Source organism: Piliocolobus tephrosceles, chromosome 20 (genome assembly GCF_002776525.5).
Source record: "Piliocolobus tephrosceles isolate RC106 chromosome 20, ASM277652v3, whole genome shotgun sequence".
In the NCBI taxonomy this organism is placed as follows: Eukaryota; Metazoa; Chordata; class Mammalia; order Primates; family Cercopithecidae; genus Piliocolobus; species Piliocolobus tephrosceles.
Genome location: NC_045453.1, coordinates 18,870,830 through 18,895,487, shown reverse-complemented (window position 1 = coordinate 18,895,487; position 24,658 = coordinate 18,870,830). Strand labels below are relative to the sequence as shown.

General features: G+C 41.0%; 1 protein-coding gene across 3 annotated transcripts in view; it reads left to right on the top strand.

The window, feature by feature from the left end:
• The first annotated feature begins 402 nt into the window (after window positions 1-402).
• The window catches only part of NCOA5 (nuclear receptor coactivator 5), a 30,028-nt gene continuing 5,772 nt past the window's right edge, over window positions 403-24,658 (top strand). Inside the window, exons 1-5 of one of the 3 annotated variants that reach the window (XM_023197052.1) lie at window positions 403-553; window positions 10,948-11,014; window positions 20,163-20,489; window positions 22,399-22,535; window positions 24,174-24,300. In XM_023197052.1, the coding sequence (XP_023052820.1) occupies window positions 10,977-11,014; window positions 20,163-20,489; window positions 22,399-22,535; window positions 24,174-24,300 (629 nt within the window). In that variant the 5' untranslated portion in view covers window positions 403-553; window positions 10,948-10,976. The remainder of the gene's footprint in view (window positions 554-10,947; window positions 11,015-20,162; window positions 20,490-22,398; window positions 22,536-24,173; window positions 24,301-24,658) is intronic. The other 2 variants (XM_023197053.2, XM_023197051.2) reach the window with 2 other exon arrangements.

The window sequence follows — 24,658 nt, the reverse complement described above, 5'->3', positions numbered from 1 at the left end:
TATATGTATATGTATATGTATATGTATATGTATATGTATATGTATATTCTCCCATACACGCGTGTACAGGGACTTGGGGTTTTTGTTTTCAGTTTTATGCAAGACTAAATCAAGGTATTTGGGGATTTGAATGTTCTGTTCCCACAGTTAGGAAGGAAGGAATGTGCTCCGAAAACAGAAGGAAAGTATTCTGGGGCTGGGGCTGGGGGGACCACCAAGGGGCCCATCCTCAGCCTGGGACGCTGTTGCTAGGCAACTCCTTGCGTTCTCAACTCCCGCCCGAGAGCCAGCTCCCGGCCCACATTGCCAAGGAGATCGACGCCCCAACTCAGCCCTGCCGTAAACACGCGCGGTCTTGCGACAGTGCCGCGCCTGCCGCTACGTGCGCGTCCTCTGCCCCCATCTCCACTCTCCGCCCGGCCGCCATTGCCTCGTGCCCGCGCCGGTCGGTTGGTGGCGCCTTTGTCCTACGGCGGGCAGGTGGGCCGACGCGGAGGCGGCAGCGGCGGGCCTGAGGTGAAGGAGCGGCCGGGAGCCCGCCGCGCTGGTAGCGGTGAGTGCCGGGAAGCGGTGGCCGTCAGCCGAGACGTGGGTCTGACGGGCAGGCGGTTGGGCGGGGGGCCCTGGCCGGACGGGGAGGCTGAGGCGGGAAGGCCCACTCGACGCGCGGCCACGGCCTCGGCTCCCCTCCGGGTGCGCGCGGTGCTGCGCATGCCCGGTGCGGGGCGCGGCCGCCTACGGCTCCCGTCAGGCCCAGGCCCGGCCGGCCGAGGCGGCCTGTGGTTTTCTGTGGTGGACGCAGGTCGGCAGCGTCGCATCGCAGCCGCCTGTCTGTGCACGAACGGTCGGTCACTAGGAGTCCGCAAGGCTTCTCTGTCTGGTTGAGCCGCACGCCCCGCACCCCCTTGTCGAAACAGTGGAGTCGCTCGCCCTCGGGTCCTCAGCGAGTCAGTGGCGCAGTCGGGATTCGAACCGGCCCCAAGGCGGTCCGTGGCACCGGGCGTTCTCCAGGCGTGCAGCGCCGAACGGTGTACGGAGCGCTGTCCCACGTCACCGCCTGGCGGCCCCTGACTGCATTCTCGGGGTGTCTCCTTGTCGTGTGACACCCCACGCGTTTTGTAGGCGCGAACCTCGGGCCCAGAGAACGGGGAAAGGAACTGTGGCCGGGTTTACTACGTAGCTCAGCGCCAGCGTCCGATCCGGCCGGCTTTCCAGGCTCCCGGCGCGGGGCACTATCCACTTCCCGCCAGCGGGCGAGGGGCTTTTCTTAGGACGGCGTTGCCCACGTTTCAGTCTCGCGTTGCACCTTTATGTCCGTGGACCATCTGTACTGCTATTCACCAAATGTTACATTTTTTAAAAAATTCAAACTGACTCTTTTTCTCCTTAAATATATTTAAGGCGGCAACTTCAATCACAAACCGGGTACTGGAAAGCCAGTTATTTTTCTAATGTTTATAAAAAATAAATATCTGTCTGTTGAAATAAACAGTGCGTCCTTGTTCCTCCTGAAATTATTCTGCGTTCCACACTTTGGGAAACGCTGCCCGAGGAGTATCTGATTAATTGTGGTTCTTCTGGCTTGCACCCTGCGCACAGAATTTTTCCCTGAGGCAAAGCAGATTCTCTGAATGCCCTGTAACAGCTTTCTTGTTGTAAACTATTCTCATTGTTGACTTAAAAGTGTTAGTCCCAGGGAACTGCAAGAACTGTCCACTCAAGTGCACCCGGTGTACCTCAGTTACAGCGTTGTGATGTCATAGCCCCCGATGGCTCATAAAAAGATGTTTCTACAAATGGTGGGGAAGCTTTTGTGAGTTTTGACAACTCTTAATTTAATGTTTTCTCTGAGTCAGTCTGGGTGTGAAAATTAACTTAGTGTCGACTTTTTGCAACCAGTTAAGCCCGTGCTTTGCATTGTGGATATTAGAAATCACTTGACTATTTGTTAACATCTATTTCTTCCTTTATTGTAATTTCTTTGCCTTTCCTTGAGCTCATCTGTCACTCTTCAGATGGCCTTTGAAACCTCTGACACTTCTCTTAACCTAAAACTTGGAAACACTGATTTTCCTTGTAGAATATACTAGCGAATCCATATTGCAGGGCTCATTAGAAGTTTTTCTAGATTCAGTTTGCTCAACGTTGCATACCTGTGAACACCACAAGTTTAAAGGAGGCATTGACAGATTAACTTATTTGTAAGTTAACAGTGTGTTCATAAGATCTGTTTATGTGAATGTAAGAGCAGGTTTAATTTAATTCATTGACAGGAAAGTCGAATCAGTCAGTTCAGGCTTATTCAAGTTTTCTTCCCCTCCCCTCGAAGGCTGCATAAAAATACGTGTGTGTGTGTGTATATATGTATATATATGTGTGTGTATTTATGTATGTATATATGTGTGTATATGTGTGTGTGTATATACGTGTGTGTATATATATATGTATCTCCCCCTGTTAAAAACATGATTCTTTGGGGGTTACCTTGGTGTGATCACAATGTAGAATTTATGTAAGGCTAAGGTCATTTTCTTCACATTTCTGAGAATTTAATTTAAGCCCGGCGTCCGTTTCAGAACTTCAGCAAATGGAAACTCATCTACCAGTGCTTGAAAGCTAAGAAAAAACAACTTGTTTGTTTTGTTTTGGTTTTGTTTTTGTTTTTTTGAGATGGAGCTTTGCTCTTGTTGTCCAGGCTGGAGTGCAATGGCGCGATCTTGGCCCCCCGGGTTCAAACAATTCTCCTGCATCAGTCTCCTAAGTAGCTGGGATTACAGGCGTGCGCCACCATGCCCGTCTAATTTTGTATTTTTAGTGGAAACAGGGTTTCTTCATGTTGGTCAGGCTGGTCTCAAACTCACGACCTCAGGTGATCCGCCCGCCTCTGTCTCCGAAAGTGCTGGGGTTACAGGTGTGAGCCACCGCGTCCAGCCACAATAAACAACTTTTGGAAAGACTTTAGAAATATGATGAAAAAAGATTTAATGGTTTGCAACTTCATTTTAAATAATCGTTACAAGCAGTCCATGTTTATGACCTGCAGATGGCAGTGCCTTTGTGTAATGTTCTACTACTGTGAGGATTAATAAAATTTAGTTGTGCTTTTAAGAATGGAAAATCTTCACAGGAAATATATTAAACTTTTTGTTCCCTTCAGTTTACATTGTTCTTTTGTTTTTGACTCCCCACATGAAGAATGAAACGTCTAGTCCTGAAGTCACTGTTACTCTTAGTAGTAATGATAATGATAACATTACAGCCAGTAGTGCATATGGTAAATACTCATTTGCTCCTGCCCGTCATCTTATGAGACTGATAAACTAGTATGATTTTTTTTACGTACAGGGAAATGATGACTCAAAGAGTTTAGATTTCTTGCCCCAGATCACATAATTAGTAGAACATATTCAAGACGTCGTTGGAGATAATTGATTTCAGGGTCAAGCAAAATTGGGAAATGTTTAGATACAGTGGTGTCCTTACTCCAGAACTTCTCAGAGGCATTTATATGCTAAATATGTTCAATGTCAATATCCGAGAGAGAAAGTTACCGTGATGCCTTTCTCCTGCTGTCCTCCCATGTATATTTTGAAGTAATAGTGTTCCTCAGAACTGACTACTCTTTCTACTATGCTGTATTTCCTCTCTGTACCTTGTGGTTTATTAATGGTTACTGCATATCTTTGAGACAAGTGCTTTTAAAGCTCAATATCAGCTTCTTTTGTGCCAAAATAGTTGTCGTGTGAACAGCACATATGTTTGGACCATTCTGCTTAAGCAGAGTTAAACTGTCAAAAAGTTAAAAGAGCAGCGACTAACAGAATTATCCTCTATGTTACTCTTATTAATGAGAGTCATTAATGGCTGGATCAGGGTAAAGCCACTGTCTCAAGCAGCAGTACATTAGAGAAATACGAAGTATATAGACAGCTAAATATATAATACTAGCATGTGTGCTGCTTTTTAAATGGTGGTTTTGTTACCACTAGATATGAATATTTATGGGGATGGTCATCTTCATTCTTTATCCTTTCACTTAAAAAAAGAGATAATAGGTCAACTGGACCAATTTTATGTTAAGGAAAGAGTTCACCTCATAAGAATCAGAACTTTTCCAGACATCCTGTGTAGAGACCAGACAACTTTAGGCAAGGATCAGGGTAGCTTAAGTTGCATTAGAAAACAGAATGTCTTGTCTTATGCCTTTAGCTCTGTAAAGTATCTTAAGGCTGCGTACAGTGGCTCACACCTGTAATCCCAACATTTGGGGAGGCTGAAGTGGGAAGGTCCCTTTTGATAGAAGTTTGAGACCAACCTGGGCAACATGGTGAGGACCCTGTCTCTACAAAAAAAAATTAGCCAGGGTGGTGGTGCATGCATCTGTTTCCTAGCTACTTGGGAGCCATTTATTGAAAGTAAAATCATGACTTTTTCAATTTTTTTCTCCTTCAGTGTCATACTAATGGTGTTTGAAGAACGTTACTAAAATGGGCAGTATTTTGAATGTCTTACATTTAAATACTCCCTCACCATATTTGGGGATGATATACATAAAGTTTCGTTAATTTGGCTTCATTGAGACTCTGTGATAGTTCAGTTTATAGCCCCCAATAGACCCTCTTGCCACTAGATTCTTCCTTGTCCATAGCAAAATGTTTTGCAGTCTGGATCTAGTCTAACTTTGGCTTCATGTCATTCCTCTCTCTTTTCTTCCTCCTATCCCCAAGTTCCCAACACCAAACTTCCTGTAGTTTTTCTAATTTAATATGTCCTTCACACCATTCCTTTACCTTTGTATGTTCTGGGATGACTTTTCTCTTTCTGGTAACCTCCCACTCATTCCTCAGGACCCAGTTTAAATGTTATTTTTAAGCCTTCCCTGCCTCCTCCCCCTCCCGTTCACCCCCACCCGCTTCATACACACATTCTTCCCAGTCTCCTCTCTGCTGCATTCCTCTCACCTGCCACACACATACACAAAATTAGGACTCCATTATCTCTGCCATAATCCCACTTTAGATTATATTGTAATTATCTGTGTACTTGTGCCTCTCCTTTATTAAATACACAGTGAACTCCAGGCCAGGCATGGTGGCTCACGCCTATAATCCCAACCCTTTGGGGGCTGAGGTGGGAGGATCACTTGAGCCCAGAAGTTCAAGACCAGGCTGGGCAACATAGGGAGACCGTATCTCAAAAAAAAAAAAAAAAATTAGCTGCATGTGGTGGTGCATGCGTCTTGTCCCAGCTACTCAGGAGGCTGCAGCAGGAAGATCGCTTGAGTTCAGGAGTTTGAGAACTGCAGTAGTTATGATCGAGCCACTGCACTCCACCCTGGACAACAGAGCTGAGACCCTGTCTTTTGTAAAAATGAACTTCTTTAAGGCAAGGACTTTAGCCATGTCATTTCCATATGTGTACGGCCTGGGACATGTGTGACACATAGTAGGCATTTGACATTATGAATCAGTGAAGCATTTAATGTATTAATTATAAGCTATCCTTTTCAAATTCATCGCTTGTTCTCCACTTGTACAGTTTAGTTGAAAATTTGCTGGTTTTAAATAAACCTGTATTTTAAAATTTTTGCAGCTCAGACTCTTTTTGTAGTTTAGATTAGCTCAACCTTTGCAAATCCAAAATAGTTTTTTCTCGGCTGATTTTTCTCCTTGAGTCAACATAGCCAACACAGGCAGAATATCCATTTTGTCAGAAAGGAAATACAGATTCAGAGAAATCAAATGACTGGAGTAAATTTCCCAAAGTTAGGACCACAGCTCAGATTTGCTATCCCCAGCCAAATGCCCTTTCCTTAAAAGAATAAGAAGGGTAGGAAATTAAATGTTGATAATCTTTGTCGGAAGAGTTGTGGTGAATGTTAATAGCAAACCCCAGAAACATTGTAGTTTGAGGTAATAGAAACTGAAGTAGTCATTGAATAAGTAGGTTCTAACCTATTGGGTGTCTCTGGGGCATTTAAGCAATGGAGTGTCTAGCATAGACTGGACCTTTTCCAGGTTCCATCAGTATTTGATCAGGGAGTCATAGCAAGAATATTCTAAATGGAAAGTATGTCTTTCCACTCCCTGTTGGAGGCAGCATAGCATACTGTTTAAGTACTTTGGTGTGAGAAAGACCTGGGTCTGAGTCTCAGCTCTGCCTCCTGATCATTGTGTGGCCTGTCGCTTAATTTCTCTAAACTTCAAATTTTCTCATTTGCAAAGTAGAAATTATAGTAGTACTTAACTCCAAGAGTTGTAAAAGGATTGAATGAAATAATACATATAATGTTCTTAGTACACAGGCTCAGGAACAAAGTAAGCATTCTGTAAGGTATAAACTATTGTTTCCCCTATTTCTGTTCCCAGGAATAAGATTCTAATACAGTTAAAGGTGTAATAATTATTTTAATTAGAGAATAAAGGAGATAATCAAATATGAGGGAAAGTATAGTATTCAAAGTGAACTTAAAGGGTTGATTTAGAAAGAGCAAGCATAGCATTCTCTTATCCCTGACTTGTTACAATATAACTCATTACAATATCCCTGATGTTGCAATATGTCATCACAGTTGTCTTCATAAATATAGTTTAGTGAGAAGTCCTGTCATTTCCCCTCCCCATTTGGGGGATTTAATATATGATATTCGCTGTCTTGTCAACAGTGTGGTTTTCCAAGTGGCATTGTCTTTATCAGCATGTAATTCCACTTTAGTAATTCCTGATTGTTAGTTGGTTTTCAGCTAAGGCTTTTAGAGAGTTCCATGTCGTTTGTAGTGAGTTGTTAAAACAGTATAGGCTTCTGGGTTCTTTGAACAGCTAGTGGTGGTACTGTCACTAAGTGTCGTGGTTCATGTGGCTGTCAAAAGACAAAATTACAGCACACTTAGTTTAGAGATCTTAATTGGCTTTTATTTGTAACTCTAGAATGGGGCAACACCTCGTTCTGTAAAATAGAACAAGTATTCCAATGAGCTGAGCAGAGGAGTTTGGCCTTATAAACAGAAAAGGGAGCTGAAGGAAGCAGAGACAAGGAACAAAAAGTGGATTGGTCATTTCAAAGTTACTTTTCTCGTGAAGGGTAAAGCAGAGCAGACTTCCTTATCATGCTGGCTGAAACTGGCCTATTTGTGGATTTGGCCATTATTTATCTCCTGATTTCATAGAACGTCAGTAAAAAGATGTTTGTCTTGACTTGATAGCGTGAAACTTCGTCATGAGTTTGGTTTGGTCTTTCGGCCTATTTCAGGAGCTCAGTCCAAAGCAATGGCCTCCTGTAAATTTTCTTTAACACCACTCTTGTTATTCCTAGTCCTCATTGTTTCTGTGGCTGTGGCTTGTGAACTATAAAATCTGGTTTTAAGATAAAAAGAGTTGTTTTATGATTGTACAATTAAAAAATAGGTAGAACAAAGTAGTTCTTGGTACTATGAGTGAAATAAGCATGCATTTTTATTTATAGCATTATCCAAAGACCATTTTATGAACCTTGTCTGACATATTAGTCTAAAATAAAATTGTAGATTAAATATTGTATATTTTGGGAGTTCTTCACCCCATTCTTTTGTGGTTTATAATGGTTCTGCCTTTTCCAGCATGTTTCCTAGATTATTTTCCAGTTTTTTTCCTTGTATGTAAAGCCCTTTTTCTTGTCAAAAAATTCTTAGCTGAGAAGTGCTTTTAACTGTTTTCAGACCACCACTTGGAAACTGTAGATACTCAGGCCAAGATAAAGCACTTTGTGGTAATTATGATGATTTTGAATGATATTCACATTGCTAATATAATTAACAAAGTATAGAAGTACCACCTAAACTGAAGTGAAGAAGACATTGAGAGATGACTTTTGGTCTTAAGGGCAGTTGGCCAGAATAAAGTATAGCAGAAGGGGAAAGAAGTACCATTTCTTCCCTTTTCTATTCAGAGGAGACATTACACCTCCCCTTGGAAGAGATTCCCAAGTTGCCACTTCCCTCTTGTTGATTAATTTTTCTCCAGTCATAGTTCCCCATCTAATGTCCAGAAAGATCTCCAAATTGTCTTTCTACCTTTTTTCCCTTCTTTACATTAATACCATTTCTATTTCCTTGATGTTGATTATCTCTCTCTTTAAGGATTTAGAAAATAATCTGGTTATTTAATACACAAGAAAACTATAGATTAGATACTGTGTCTTTGGGAATTCCTCAACCCATTCTTTTGTGATTTAAAATGGTTCTGCCATTTCCTGCATGTTTTCTGGATTGTTTTCTGGTTTCTTCCTTTAATTTAAAGCCCTGAGTTGGTGCTTTAGCAGCCCAAATATTTGCATTTTCAAAGAAAAACTTATTTAAATGAATCCCCTGCCTCCAAATGACAGGTTTTCAAATTCTGTGACAAAAAATTAGGATGAGGCAAGTTTTTTCTTCTTAAATCTTTGCTCTCCGTGATTAACTCCCTAAAGTTATTTATTCTTATGTATTTCTGAACTCGTGGATTTTCCAAAAGTTCTATGTGCACGTGTTAGGATTTTTTGGGTGTATGGGAATTGGCAGTAATGTTGGTGGTTGTGTTTTTACAACTCTCAAAACTCCCCAGCCCTACCCTAATCTGAGCAATTTCTATTAGATAGGGGGAAAAAAATCCAGGTCTTATTTTCTCCATACATCAGCCAAGATGGAAATTTAAGTAACTCTTAAACAGAGATGAATAAACAAACACTTGACATACTACGCTAAAGGTTTAAACCCTAAAATGAGACAATGATCTGAGAATTGTTGTTTTTGCAGAAGAAAACATCCCAACATCCCATGCCGTCAAATATAAATACTTTGGACTACCAATGAAAATAGATACTAGGAGGCTAATTACAATCAAAATGGTTTAAAGATATAATCTTGAATGTTCTTTAATCTTTCAAGTAATTACAAAAAGATTCCACCAGCTTCAAAGTAAAATACTTATGTCCTTCATTCTAACTAGAACTGGTTTTGTCCCAAAGATACAGTATACATGACCGTGTGATTTCCCCTGTCCTGTATGTAGGTACTCACAAAACTGGCTATAATTACGCAGTGTAATACTCCTTTTCATATGTAGAGGGCAAATTATTGGTAATAGAAACCTACCAATTAAAGTAATACTGTATGCGTTGTACTCTCACCTGAATGTTTGCCCAGTCTAGTCAGTGTTTAGATGTGAGTTTTCTTTATTCACAAGACGATTTAATAATACATGAACTCCTGCTGAAATTACGTTATATGTATTTTTTAATCTTAATACACACCCAGTGTATTCCAGAGACACCTTGAAAACTACTTAAAATACTCAAAGATATTATATTTCTCTCTGAATCATAGCCAACCTATATAATTAGAAAGTGGTACACAGTAAGGGAACAGGCTCAGTAAGTCGTAAACCTGAACTAGTATTTTTCACAATTACATATAATAGAGCTAGATAGTCCCTGTAAGGCCTGTCATTGTATAATTTGTAATTTAGACCATTACAAACTTTAAGACTTGTAAATTGTGAAAGTACTGCATGCAGTAGCAAAGCTATGGTCAGATATTATTGGCCAAGTCTTACATAGAAAATATTTTCAGGTTTTTTAAAAATAGATTATATATAGTGTCTGCTTAATTGAAAAGGTAGGAATCAATTTAGGATATACTTCACTCTTTAGCTTTATATTAGCTTCAGTTTTGTCAGAAGCCATTTTTCTAGACAAATTAGAGACTTCTGATTTAAAATGGAATTGAAGATTACCCTCATTTGAACAGGAACTCAAAAGTTGGCAACATAGCATAAAATCTGTACCAGACCTCTAAGTTTCTTGTTATTGCTGTTGTCTTTCATGTGATAGGAATCTGGTTGGGATTTTTAAAATACATAATTATTATTTTAAAGCACTCGAATTATGTGAGTACTTAATACCATTTGCTGTCATTAGATACGCCATTGTTTAATATGGAAAAAGGGGAACAAACTATACAGCAGAAAGCAGTTTTATTTCTTCATTCATCTGAAGTATGAAATGTGTAATGTATTTATTTAGCTTTAAATCATATGAAAATTGTCAGGTATTATTTTGGGGCATAGATTTCTTAATACATGGTGTTTATTATTCACTTCAATTTTTGTAAAGCAGGTATTTTTTGTTTTTAGCAAAGCAGGCTTTAACTATACAAATTTGCTTTTCTTTAAGTTTGTGTGTTTCTGCTTTTCTCCCATATCTAGTTCTATATGCCAGCCTTCTCTAATGAGAACAACTTATGAGTAGTGTTTTATTACCTAACTCTACTATATACCATATGCCAGTCCTTATTCTTGGTTATCTGTCTGTGAAGGTTGTAGGTATTAACAGGTCATATTCTTTGTTTATTAAAAATGGTAATAACAGTTTTCTTTCCTGCATGTTATTCCGGAAGATTCTATCCAATGGAATTCAACACAAGACACACTAACAGGAGGCCCTGCTTCATGGGACATTGGAAGTTTTAAGACAATGAAATCCAGCTATTACTTCTTAGTAACATAAAATAGAATTATTTGCCTTTGCCCTTTTGTTTTTTAAACTCTCCTTATCTTCCCCCCCACTTTTCTTCCTCACAAAAAGAATCTTACAACTGCTTTCTAAGAGTTTAGAAAACAACCTTTTCCTCCCCTTGGAGGGAACGTGTCAGGTCTAGGGCTTGGCAGGGTGTTAAAGCATTGACGTAATTAGTTTAAGACAAATTACGTGTTAACTAGAAAACGAAGGGACATTTCTTACCAAGCTGTGACAATGTACTACCTTAACTCAATAATAAAAATTGCCCAAGTGACAGTGTGTCTCTGCTGAATGGCTTTTCTTACACCATCTGGTTGTCATTGTAGTTTTTTGTTGTTGTTGCTTTCATTTGAAATGTGCTGATGATCTTGTTTTTATTCCGTAGCATTGAACAGATGGGTTGATTATTCTTTTCAGATATTAATAAGGCAGCGGAAGGAAGAAATATGAATACGGCTCCATCAAGACCCAGCCCCACACGAAGGTAAAGTACCCTGAAGCCGTGAGTTACCTTGGGAGAGTTGGGCTCTGGGGAGTTAAGCCCAGCTTCGTACACCAAAGGTCTTTTCTTCCCCCCAACAAGTGAAACGCTCAAGCAAACAATAAGAACATGAACCCTGTGTGAAGGGCCTTGCTGCTTTTTTTAAACATACAGCAGGAGATACAGAGGAAGCTTTGTGTTTTCGGTGGCAAATCCAGCAAGTTCAGCTTGCAACATGAGTTGCAGGCAATTGGAAGAGGATAAACCTCTGTCTGTCCCCAGCTCACGTGTCAATGGGAGCCTCCAGAGCAGAAGGAGTGCCCCAGAGTCATTGGTGTATGCCATGCTGCACTGCAGTGGGCAGCAGAGATTCGACTCTTCATTCCAAATGGCTTCCGGTCCAGATGTTAACCCAGGTTTACGGAAAGTGCTGCTTGAGAGATTGCCGCTGTGCCTGTGCTGCAGATCCCCTGTTTGCTCACATACTTGGGTTACCTGTTTGAGGGGAAATAAAAAGGGCAAAACACTCCAGCTCTCGAAAGTCTCCCTTTTTCTTAGCTTTCACGGAAATCGAGGGTGTTTTCCCAATGTATTCTTCCTTCCAGTGTATACAAAAGAGATAATCCTGGTGCGTACCCTCAAGATACATATTAAATTGGTCCCTTCTCTCAAAGAAGGGCTTTATTAATGGTACCATTTATACCATAAATAAAGATATCGTATTCAGTTTTCTGGCCCCATAACAGCACACAAATGGATGCAGTTTTGTGTAGAGGGCAGACAGATATGATATATTTCATACAAATGATATATTTCATATCTGATGTCTCTTCAGGGCCCAAATGGATTAATGGATTTTGCCTTGCCTCTAAGTAAAAAAGCCAGTTTTCCCCAGAAACATACCTAAACTACGTACCACAGTAAACTGCATTTCCTACAGTGAATTGGACAGTGCTGCATACGGTGAATCCTCATCTGTACTAGTAGCTCCACTGGTCACCTTGTGAACTCAGCTAACTGAGCATTACGCGTAACATAGAGCTGTCCTGCTTTTGGACAAAAACACCTGTATTTTGTTACCTACTTGTAGGAAAGAATGTCCGCTGTGTGTTTCATGTATATACTCCTACTTGGATGTGAAGTTCTAGCTACTGGGAATAGATTACGCATGCCCACTCTGCAGAGTTTAAGCAGACCCTAAGGGCAAAGTAGTGCTGCTGGTTTCATTCAGGTGGAGTCTTTGTCCACTCTGCCTGTGCAGCAGAGTTGAGTCTAATACCACAGCTGTCGTGTGGGTTCTCTGGCCATTCGTTGGTTTCTCTGCGGAAGTGGACATGTAAATTGCTATTCTGTCTGTTCTCTCTAAGGAATGCCTGCAGCTTGCAGGTAAATACTCTGTTGGTTGATTTGTGTGTGTGTGTGTGAGTATCCTGAAGAACATAAACAAATCCTGCAGAACTTCAGCAGTTCCGTATAATGTCTACCTTCATTAGCCTTCATCTAACCGTGCCACAGATCTTGGGCAGTCCTATCTTATTGTCCCAGTACAGAATGGAATACAGGTGGATAAGAGTTGCATCTAATGGTCAGAAGTACAGGGTTCCCATTGGAAGCTTTAGTTGTCAGGTGGCTTGAAAGGAGATATGGTGTGTATCCAATTTCCAAAGAGCCCTAACGTGTGTGTTTCCTGGTGACTTACCAGGAGTGTGGAATATGTAACTATAAAAGACACTGACTCCACTAGTAAAATCCTCCCTCTCTTGTGTTGTCTCCATGATACTTGGTGATCTTTGGTGATCTCTGGATAATGTCTGTGTGTTTCCACAGGCATAAAAATCCATAACAACAACAAACAAGCCACATTGCAGAACAGAGAGTAGATCCTGTTTCTGTTATGGATTGAGAAGGGTATTTTATATCATCCTGTTGATGATACTTAACCAAATGCTTTTAACATTTCCAGTTGATTGTAGATATTCAACAAACATTGCAGTGTTGGGGAATGACCAACTTCCCTGGTTGGAACCCAGTAATAGCCATTGCCAGAGCATTAAATTAAAAATATTAATTTCACCCCAATCTAGAAATAGTTTTATGCTTTTTTTCTCTTTTTTTAATAATAGTCCCTGCACAAACAAACATACAGACAACATTGGAGAGGGCCTTATAAAATGAGCTTCTAGCCAGGCACAGTGGCTCACACCTGTGATCCCAACACTTTGGGAGGACAAGGTGGGCGGATCACTTGAGCTCAGGAGTTTGAGACCAGCCTGGGCAACATGGTGAAACTCCATCTCTACAAAAAAATAGCCACGCGTGGTGGCTCTTGCGTGTACTCCCAGCTACTGGGGAGGCTTTGAAGCAGGAGAATCACTTGAGTGCAGGAAGTTGAGGTTGCAGTGAGCTGTGATCATGCCACTACACTTCAGCCTGGGCAACAGTGAGACCCTGTCTCAAAAAATAAAATGAGCTCCTTACCAACTATATAAATATATAGGTCACCTTTTGTATGCCTTTTAAAATATCACCTTCCTTAGAAATCAATTGTAAAATGAGGTCATTTGGTGGTGTGGATAGGGCAGTGACTTCCCGCTTTATTTACAATCAACAGGAGGGACAGCTAGACTAATTCAAATTCCATTAACAGTCTGTCTTCCCCTTGGTGATATTTCCCTAGCTGGGTTCCTCAGCATGTTGTTTAACATGATGAAGTTCCATACAGTCATGTTTATTTGCTTCAGGAAATGATGGTCGCAGTTAGTAATCCCATCTAAAAACCGAGCTAAGAGTCCCAGTTTTTTACCTTAAAAAAAAAAAAAGACAAATTTAACATTGTATTCAGAATCCCAGTTTTTTACCTAAAAAAAAGACAAGTTTAACATTGTATTCAAAATAGAGAGCACTAACATGTTAATCATTGTCCTGATCATACTTTATCTGTCTTTCTCTCTTAAGATATACCAATAGGGCAGACATAAATTGCAAAGAGTAGGCAAGGTGAGCAGCAAGTAATTAACCTGGAAGGGGCAATCATTTAACTGAGGGTGAACACTGGGTACCTCCTTCTTCGGGTGCATGCTTCCAGTCAAAGCCTTGAGATAACTCCAAATGTATCAATAGTTGACAACAACAAACTGCCTTTATTCGACAGCCCTAATCATTTTGTGTGCCCCCAGCCATAGGGGATGCATCATTCACAGGGGATAAAAAACACTACCTATGGCAAATATTTCCTTAAGTTATACCTCTACATTTTTAGCGCTTTCTACGTTTAATAAGAATGTTGGTATAAGCATACTGGCAAGACCTATATGACACCTTGCTTTGCTGGACTTAACGTAGGTATCTTTGGGAGTTTTCACAGGATTATCACCTCTTCAAATGTTTCAGTAAACCACAGTTCTGCTGGCTTTGCTCTCTGTTCAGTAGTATGCCTCCCTAATGACTCCAGCTGTCAGTGTATAATTCTGATAATATTGGCCTTAGTCAAGCACAGAATTCTGCATGAGGAATCTCTACTCTGGATCACATTTCAGCCTGAATTCTTATCATCTAACTCTTGAGGGCCACTTCATTGAACTCCTGTGAGTGCCTTACATACTTACCATGCAAGTTGTCAAGCATCGATACTAAGCATTAGTCCTTCTTCAAAGACAGGATCATGATTCCAGTTGTGCCTTAGATGTCTCAGTTACCATCTTCAGCTCAACACCTTGACAGTCTAGATCTTGTAGCATATCTTTATGCAGACGTGGCCTCTAGGTACTAGGAGTAAGACTGTACTTCTGAATGACTTAAAGAAGAACAAATAGAATTAACTCGTCTACATCCAAAGCTCTGCAGAGGATTTTCCCCATATATTTGTGAAAGATGTCAAACCTTATATTTATTTGGTGAAAGTCATTGGGTATCGGCTCATCAGAAATAACCTGGCTGTAGTCAAGTTTCTTACATGACCTGAAATGCTTTCTGCTTATCCACAGGGCCTTAATGTCTTTGATTACTGCTTGCTCCTTGGATGTGAGACAGCACTAGCTCTAGGTGGGCCACAAAAAAATTCCAGGTTTTGATTACCTCTGCAATAACACTTGAAGAAGTCATCAGTTCTCAGCAACTGCCACCTCTGCCAATAAGAAAGTTCTGTTTGTGCTGGAGAAGGTCATCAGTGCTTCCTAAGGAAAAGCATGGACTTGTATAAAATTTGGGTCTGTGAGGTGTGGTACCTCATTGCACCCCGTATCCTTCCTCCACCTAATGGCAATATTCTGGACAAGTCTGTTGTCTCCATTTCTAACAGTAGCATGAAGCCCTCCTGGGTGGAAGATCAACATCACATAGCAGCCAGCCATTTTGATGACGATATTTGTGGACAGTATATCTGTGACAGAAGTTTGAAGAGCTAATGAAGGATTTTTTTCAGGGTTGGAAAGAGGCTGGCCCTCCCAAGGAAGACATTCCAGTGAACAGAAAGGAAGAAAGGAGATGCTGACCTTTGCAGAAAAGAAAGGAAAAGACAGAGGTCTTCCTCCCTGACCATCTGTAGAACCAAAGCCAAAGAAAACCATCCTGGACATGAAGTTTCAGTCTGTTGCCAAAGAGAAATTCAAAGCCCATCACAGTTTTCCAAGATGATCATCTGTCAGTTCTTAGTCTGTAGGCTGTCAAATGCCTAGTGCTCTCCACACCCCTTTAGTCCTCAGGAAGAGACACATTCTACCAGAAGCACATCACTTGCCACCAGAACCATTGTTTTCCCCTTCATCCCTTTCGCCCTTACCTCTCAAATGTTTTCCAGCGATGTGACTATATATTCCTCTCAAGGCAAAGAGTATTTGCCTTTTTCCCCCTGCTGAATAGATGAGGAATTTACAGCAGAATTTTAGTTGTGTTTGCCACCTGCCTTCAGTTTGTGGACTCCTCTGCTGAAATTTAACCACTGTTCAGTTTCTTTTTATCCTCTAGTGATGCAGTACCTCAGGGTATGCTGCATTTGGTTTCCTTTAGTAAAACACCTCTGGTGCTGTGGGATGATATTGTTAACCTTATTATGCTCCAGAAACCTGATTCTAACCCACTTATCTTCTGAGGTCCAGCATCTCCCACAGGAAGCTTTGTCTTTTTGCACTTTGATTTTAGCATACTACTGTCTTTTTGTTAGCTGTGGTCTTGTTTTGAAAAATATGTTGGGGCCAGCAGCAGGAGCCCTTTTGTTCTGAGGAGTTCTTTGTTTGGGTCCTAAAGCAGCCCTAAAGGGTTTTTTGTTTTGTTTTCCTCTCCAGAAGAACAGCAGTCTACCATAGTGTTTTATCTTTTGGAGAAAGGAAAAAAGGCTTTGCCTTTTCTTTTGAGAAAATTATTGTCTTCTTTTCCCTATTTCCACCATGCCTTTGGTTCTTTTTCCTTTTGTGAGTATCACCTCTTCTACATTTTTACCCTGAAGGCACTTGAGAGGGAATTAGTAGTTTTGTTGCACATGGACTTCACATTATTTGAGGGAAAGGGAAATATCTTCCTCTCAAACTGGAAGATTGAACCCAGACTTTGCGAATCTAGAGTTTTAGTCAACTTGCAGGGATGGACTCTGACAGGTAAGTAAGGTTTTTCGATGGATTCAAAAGAATAAGAACCAAACATAGCACTTATAATACTCCTGAAGTGGTAAATAACATGCTATGACATGCCCCACCCCCATTTCCACCAGCCCAAGGCGTTGTGTGTGGTCTGTGGTCTGTCAGGATCATGATCTCTCAGCCCTGATTGCCAAGAACACTTGAAATTGGATTCCACCTCTAATGACTACTACTAACTGCTCCCCAAGGCAGGTTTATCTGCCGATCATTAATCCAAAAATACTTTGCAGTTGTCCTTTCTCTTTGGATCTTGAGTGTTTACCCACATTAGACACTACATCAGATGTTGCATGTTAGGAGGATTATGTGATAAGGAAAGTTGAAGTAAGACTCTTGGTTAGTCTTCACTTTAATAAGAAAAATAATGCTGGCTGGGCGCGGTGGCTCAAGCCTGTAATCCCAGCACTTCGGGAGGCCGAGACGGGCGGATCATAGGTCAGGAGATCGAGACCATCCTGGCTAACACGGTAAAACCCCGTCTCTACTAAAAAATACAAAAAAACTAGCCGGGCTAGGTGGCGAGCGCCCGTAGTCCCAGCTACTTGGGAGGCTGAGGCAGGAGAATGGCGTAAACCCGGAAGGCAGAGCTTGCAGTGAGCTGAGATCTGGCTACTGCACTCCAGCCTGGGCGACAGAGCGAGACTCCATCTCAAAAAAAAAAAAGGAAAAAGAAAAATAATGCTTAGCTATCCTCATTTAAAGTCCCTCGTCTACAATATGTTTGCTCCCACAAGTCAGGAATGCTGGTGAACCTTAAAATATATAACAAATATTTTTCATGGAAGCAAAATTGGCATTTAAATTGGTTTTGCTGTGCCTGTGTGGCTGAGGTGAGGTTTTCCACAAGCTGATGACATCATGATGAATACCTAATGTGTGTCACCATGGTAGATGACAAAAATATGAGCAAAACATGTTGCCTGCTCTTGAGAGGCTTACAGTTTAGTAGAATAATTCAATTCATTAAATATTTACTGAACTCCTATGCTGTATCCTGGAGCTACAAAGCCTTCGAGAGAACTTATCTGGTAGGGAAGCCATGTAAACAAATAATTACAGAACAGTGTGGTAAGTGCAGCTATAGAAGTTTGTACGGGAGCAGGATTGATTCAACATATATAGAGCATCTGTCATACAACAGACATTGTTCTACATAGTGGGTTTGTAGTGCAGAATCAAAGTGACATAGTTCTTGTCCTTGTGGCGCTTGTAGTCTAGTAGGGCAGACAGACATTAAATAAATATGTAATATAAATGACAAAAGTAAAAACAAAGTGCTATGAGAGAATTTTAGGGGCAGAAGGTAAACTTTGATTAAATCTAACAGAATCAGGGAGTAGGGGATATTTATATGCTGAGACCTGACAAATGAGTGTAGATCTCTTCCTGCTACTCACGTAAAGGGATTGGGAAAGACGTTGGCTAGTTATAGCTGAAAGGCCGGTGTGGCAAAGAGTGGTGAACTAGGGAGAGGGTGTGACAGGGTCGAAGAAGACAGGAGCCAAGATTATACAGGACTTTCATGGCATTGGTAGAAGTTTTAGATTGAATTCTAAATACTGTGGGAGCCTGGCACAGTGGCACACATCTGTAGTTCCAGCTACTTGGTAGGCTGAGGCAGGAGGATCACTTGAGCCCAGGAGTTCAAGGCTGTAGTGTTCCATGATTCCACCTGTGAATAGCCACTGCACTCCAGCCTGGGCAACATAGGTAAGACCTCATCCCTATAAAAATAAATAAATACATACTGTGGGAAACCAGTGACGGGCTTTACATACGTAAAAGATCACTGGAGAGCGATCTTTCTGGAGAAAAATTAGAAAATAGGCAAAAACAGAAATGAGACTGCTTTAGAAGCCTCTTGCTGTGGTTTGAGGGTGAGATGATTATGAGCTGGCTTTTAGTAGTGCCAAATAAGGTAAAGGAAAGTGGACAGAACTGAGAAAGAATGAAGAAAATTTGGAAATGTGGTTGGAAGGGAGGATGAGGCTTTAAGGGAAAGATGACATCCAGTTTCGTGGCTTGAGTAACTGAGTAGTTGGATGTGCCGTTTACTGAGATGGGAAGGACTGGAGGAGGAGCATGTTTATTGGGGAAGATCAAGAGTTCAGGGCAGGTTTTACAGAGAAGGTAATCCTTAAAGCAGGTCGGACATAAGATGTTGTTGTAAAAAGGTAAATGCCAGATCAAGATGAGTAATATAGATAGAAAGTGCTCTGAGCTGTGCAGAAGAGATCAGCAGTTAGGAAGGGTAGGGAAGGTTTCTTGGAAGACATGGGACATGAACTTGCCTGTGTGGATTGGATGGTACTTGGATTAGTACAGGAAAAGTATTCCAAGTATAGAAATCATATAAATAAAAATATTGAGATAGATTATGTCTTGTGAGTTATCGCATAAGAATTAAGTAGAACTGAGGAGGTTGAATTAGAAATGAGAGGAAGGTAATAGGTGTCAGATTTATTAGGCCATAGAAGTTGGCATTTTAGGATAGTTAATGTATTTATGTGTTGAATGAATTGAAAGCTAGTAGACTGATTTTTAATTTTGTATTTTGGAAACTTGTTGGTGTCAGAATAGAAATAAGGGCTTGGATTGGACTTACAAATCCAATGGGAATAGAAAGAAAAAGTGAATGGGACACAAGTGACTTTATTGGGATGGGGGAGGAAAAAGCATAGTTAATTTCAAGAACTAATTAAAACTTGATAACTTGAAAGATGATTTTTGTCAGAAGTGGAAAAGTGGGGAATGGGGCTCATGGGGTTGGAGTAAGAAGGTTTTAATTTTAAATATGTTGAAGAGGAGTTTCCAGTGGGTTGAAACGTCTCGTGAAAAACATTGAGTCAGAGTAGACAAAGCATATCTGTGACTTCACTGTTCAGGTTTTTGTTTTGTTTTGTTTTGTTTTTTAAACCATCTTGAACAAAAAGGAATCAGGTTCTGCGTAAACCCTCAGACTGAGAGATACCACTACTCAATAGCTCTGACAAAACAGAGAAACAGATTGTTCTTGATCCTTTACTGTATGTATCTTATAGTACTTTTTTCCCCTTAATTTTATTATCCTGCCAAGATACTTCAAGTGAACTTTCCATACTTTAAGGACAGTTCCTTTGATCACTTTTATTGTAAGATTGTGCCCTTCGCTCTTTTTGTCTTCATAAGTCTTGCCTCCTTACTCTGTCCCTCCAACTTTTTACCCCTTGTAAAGTCTCTTTCAAGCAAGTCTGGTGGAAAGACACTTTCACTTTGAAAGCTTGATGAATACTGTTATCCAGTCAAAACCTTCAGTTTTTGGTCATGCATTCTTTTGAAGTCCTAATCTTTTGAGATTGTGGAACCTCTAGACTATTTGCTGACCAAATGGACGACTGGCCTTAAATGTTTAGTCATGTTCTGTTTGGCTGCCCTGTTTTAGAGAAAAATGCTTGGAGGTTGGGGGCTTTCTCTTATGAAGAGCTGATGGGTTGGCTACTTTCAATTTCTTTGTCTTAGCATCTTCTTGCTACCTCCCACAGGGATCCATATGGCTTTGGAGACAGTCGAGATTCAAGGCGTGATCGATCCCCAATTCGAGGAAGTCCAAGGAGAGAGCCCAGGGATGGCAGAAATGGCCGGGATGCCCGGGACAGCAGAGACATTCGAGATCCCCGAGACTTGCGGGACCACAGACATAGTAGAGACTTGCGGGATCACAGAGATAGCAGGAGTATGCGCGACGTTCGGGACATGAGGGATCTTAGAGACTTTCGTGATCTAAGAGACTCTAGGGATTTTCGAGATCAGCGAGACCCCATGTATGACAGATACAGAGACATGAGAGACTCCCGAGATCCTATGTACAGGTACATACATAGTTACTCTGCTTGTTTTTTCCGTAAGTTCTTTTTTATGTATGTTCTGCTAAACTAATTGAAAGCTCCGTAAGAGCAGTAATTTTATCAGCCTTATATTTCTAGTGACTGTCAAGTGGTAGATGTGCTGCTGCTCAATAAATTTTGCTGAATGTATGAATGATTGTAAACATTTTTAACAGAAAATAACAGTGTTGGAAAGGTATGGAGAAATTGAAACCCTCAGAAATTGCAAGTAGGAATGCAAGTTGGTATAGCCACTATGGAAAACAGTTTGGCAGTTCCTTAAAAAGTTAAACATAGAATTACCATATAATCTATCAGTTCCACTCCTGAGTATACACTCAAAAGGATTGAAAAGAGGGATTCAGATAGTTGTACATGAATATGCATAACAGTACGATTCATAATAACCAAAAGGTAAAAACAATTCAGATGTCTATCAGCAGATTAATAGATTTTTTTTTCTTTGAGACAAGGTCTCATTCTGTTTCCCAGGCTGGAGTGCAGTAGCATGATCACAGCTCGCTGCAGCCTTGACCTCCCAGGCTTAAGTAATCCTCCCACCTCAGCCTCGCAAGTAGCTGGAACTACAGGCATACGCCACCACACCTGGGTAGTTTTTTTGTATAGATGTGGAGTCTCACTGTGTTGCCCAGGCTGGTCTTGAACTCCTGAGCTCAAGGTATCCTCCTGCCCTGGCTTCCCAAAGTGCTGAGATTACAGGTGTAAGCCACTGCATCTGATATGGATTTTTTTTTTAAGTGGTGTATTCATATAATGTGGTATCATTCAGCCATAAAATGGAATGAAGTTCTGATCTGTGTTACAGCATGAAGGATGTTGAAAACATTATGCTAAGTGAAATAAGCCAGACACAAGACAAATATTGTATGATTTCACTTATATGAAATATCAAGAATAGGCAAATTTATAGAGACAGAAAGTAGATTAAAGATTACCAGTGGCTGGAAAGAGGGGAGTTACTATTTCACAAATGCAGAATTTATGTTTGAGGTGATGAAAAATTTTAGATAGATAATGGTGATGATTGCACAACATTGTGAATATAGTGCCACTGAATTGTATACTTAAAAATTGTTAGGCCAGGCACGGTGGCTCACGCCTGTAATCCCAGCACTTTGGGAAGCTGAGGTCGGTGGATTGCCCGAGCTCAGGAGTTCAAGACCAACCTAGGCAACGTGGCAAAACTCCGTCTCTACTAAAAAAAATAATAATAAATAAAAATTGTTAAAATGGCAAATTATTGTTACATACATATAAGTATAATTTTAAAAAGCACAAGGGAGGCCGGGCGTGGTGGCTCAAGCCTGTAATCCCAGCACTTTGGGAGGCCGAGATGGGCGGATCACGAGGTCAGGAGATCGAGACCATCCTGGCTAACACGGTGAAACCCCATCTCTACTAAAAATACAAAAACTAGCCGGGCAAGGTGGCGGGCGCCTGTAGTCCCAGCTACTCGGGAGGCTGAGGCAGGAGAATGGCGTAAACCCGGGAGGCGGAGCTTGCAGTGAGCTGAGATCCGGCCACTGCACTCCAGTCCGGGCGACAGAGCAAGACTCCGCCTCAAAAAAAAAAAAAAAAAAAAGCAAAAAGGAAGGAACATGTAATGTTTCCTCAAAACTAATATCAATAATTCCTGCCAGTTATTTTGCATTTAATATATGCCAAAGACTATGCTAAGTGCTTTGTGTACGTCATCTCTGTTCATCCCCTCCCATCATTTTGTGAGACAGGTTAACTCAGTCACAGCCACAGAGCTGATACGCAGTGAGTCCCAGATATAAACCTCATCTGTCTAATCCCAAAGAATTCTCTAGATGATTTTTTCAGTATAGGACACAGTTTTATCATTATGAAAATTTCCTTAACTTTTCAGGAGAGAAGGCTCTTATGACCGATACCTACGAATGGATGACTATTGCAGGAGAAAGGATGACTCTTATTTTGACCGTTACAGAGATAGCTTTGATGGACGAGGCCCTCCAGGCCCAGAAAGTCAGTCTCGTGCAAAAGGTAAAGTAGCTGAAACAGTCTATTCCTATTAGTGATAGAACACTTTACAAAAGAGAAAGGAAATTAATAGCCAGTACCCCATCTGAAAAAGGGCTAGTGACTTGGCCAAGCAGTGTATGAAAAGAAGAAATACAAGTAGCTTATTAGTGGGTAAAGAGCATTTGGCTTGAAAATGATTTTTAAGATGCAAATTAGTACCATCATCTGGTTTAGACATCCAACAAGAAGAAATAAATATGAAATTCCAGCAATAAGAAATGAACAAAATAAAGGTCACTGTGGCCACCACCTGTAATCCTAGCACTTTGAAAGGCCAAGGCCATCAGATCACTTGAACCCAGGAGTTCAAGACCAGCTTGAGCAACATAGTAAAACCCCATCGCTACAAAAAAAATACAAAAATTATCCGGGTGCAGTGCTGCACACCTGTAGTCCCAGCTACTCGGGGGGCTGAGGCAGGAGGATCGCTGGAGCCTAGGATGTTGAGGTCTCAGCAAGCCATGATTGTGCCACTGCACTCCAACCCGGGTGACAGTGAGACCCTGTCTCAAAAAAGAGAAAAATGAACAAAAAGTTGGAGCTGAAGACATTAAGTGCTTGTTTTTTGCTTGCTGACCAGATAACTATGACTGACTATCTGCATTATCTATGCAAAATAGGCTTTTGGTTTTGTATAACTTTTACCTAACAGCATCTCTTTTTTAGATGAAGACAAATATGTCTTTTTAAAGCCTAGTTTTTCTCAATACATCTTTAAAGTTTCTTAAATTATTTCATACCTGGCTAAGTTGAAATCTTTAAGAACCTCATTTTTAATTTTAATTTTTTAATTTTAAACTTTACTACTTGATTTTTTTCTTTTAAAAAAAGAACTTTCAAAATTTTTAATTTTAAACTTTACTACTCGATTTTTTTTTCAAAAAGTCATCAAAAATGCAGATTAGAATAATAATGAATACTATTCTTATCTGTCAAGTTGGTAAGACTTAAAAAGAATGCCAGTACTCAGTGTTGACTAAGGTGTGGAGAAGTAGGTACTAGATGATCTACCTCTGTGGAGGTGTAAATTAGTACCAGCCTTCCCACGGAGCAGCTTGGCGGTAAGTATCAGATGCAGCATTAAAATGGCCATGCCCTGGGCCAGGCGCAGTGGCTCACGCCTGTAATCCCAGCACTTTGGGAGGCCGAGGTGGGTAGATCACGAGATCAGGGGTTCGAGACCAGCCTGACCAACATGGTGAAACACCGTCTCTCCTAAAAATACAACAATTAGCTGGGCATGGTGGCGGACGCCTGTAATCCCAGCTACTCAGGAGGCTAAGGCAGGAGAATTGCTTGAACCTGGGAGGCGGAGGTTTCTGTGAGCTGAGATCGCACCACTGCGCTCCAGCCTGGGCAACAGAGCAAGACTCCATCTCAAAAACAAAATGGCTGTGCCCTTTAATCCAGCCATTACATTTTGGTTAATTTTTAATAGTAAAAAATACTAATGCTGGCTATTCTTAGGAGATAGACCAAAGGATTGATTCAGAGATGACCTTTGCCTACAAGTAGCTCAGGATTTAAAATGAGGCCTGTGGCTTGTTTTTATAGAAGGGTCCAGTCCTTATTTCAGTTTACCCTGGTGGTGTCTTGCAGAGCGTTTGAAACGTGAGGAACGGCGTAGAGAAGAGCTTTATCGTCAATATTTTGAGGAAATCCAGAGACGCTTTGATGCGGAAAGGCCCGTTGATTGTTCTGTGATTGTCGTCAACAAACAGACAAAGTAAGAACCCTTAAATATTTCTCCCCAGTAAGGAGAAGAGTCAGAGAAATTGAGGCCCCTGTTTAGCACCTCTGTTCATTGAATTTGAGCTGTGTATTCTTGCATTGCTGTGCTTTGTTAGTCAGGGTTCTTTCAGTTATAGGTGACAGAAAACTCAATTCAAATTGAGCCCAAAAGGGACATTTTTCATTTAAGCAGAAAGTAACTGGGAAGTTGAGGCACGGCCACATCAAGGGTCAGACCATGTCATCAAGACTTGGTCTCTGTGTTAGTCTCTAAGCACTGCTTTCCTCAGATTTGCCTTTGTTCTCAGGCAGATTTTGTGCTTGAAAGAGGCAGAATGGCACTGGCCCTAAAC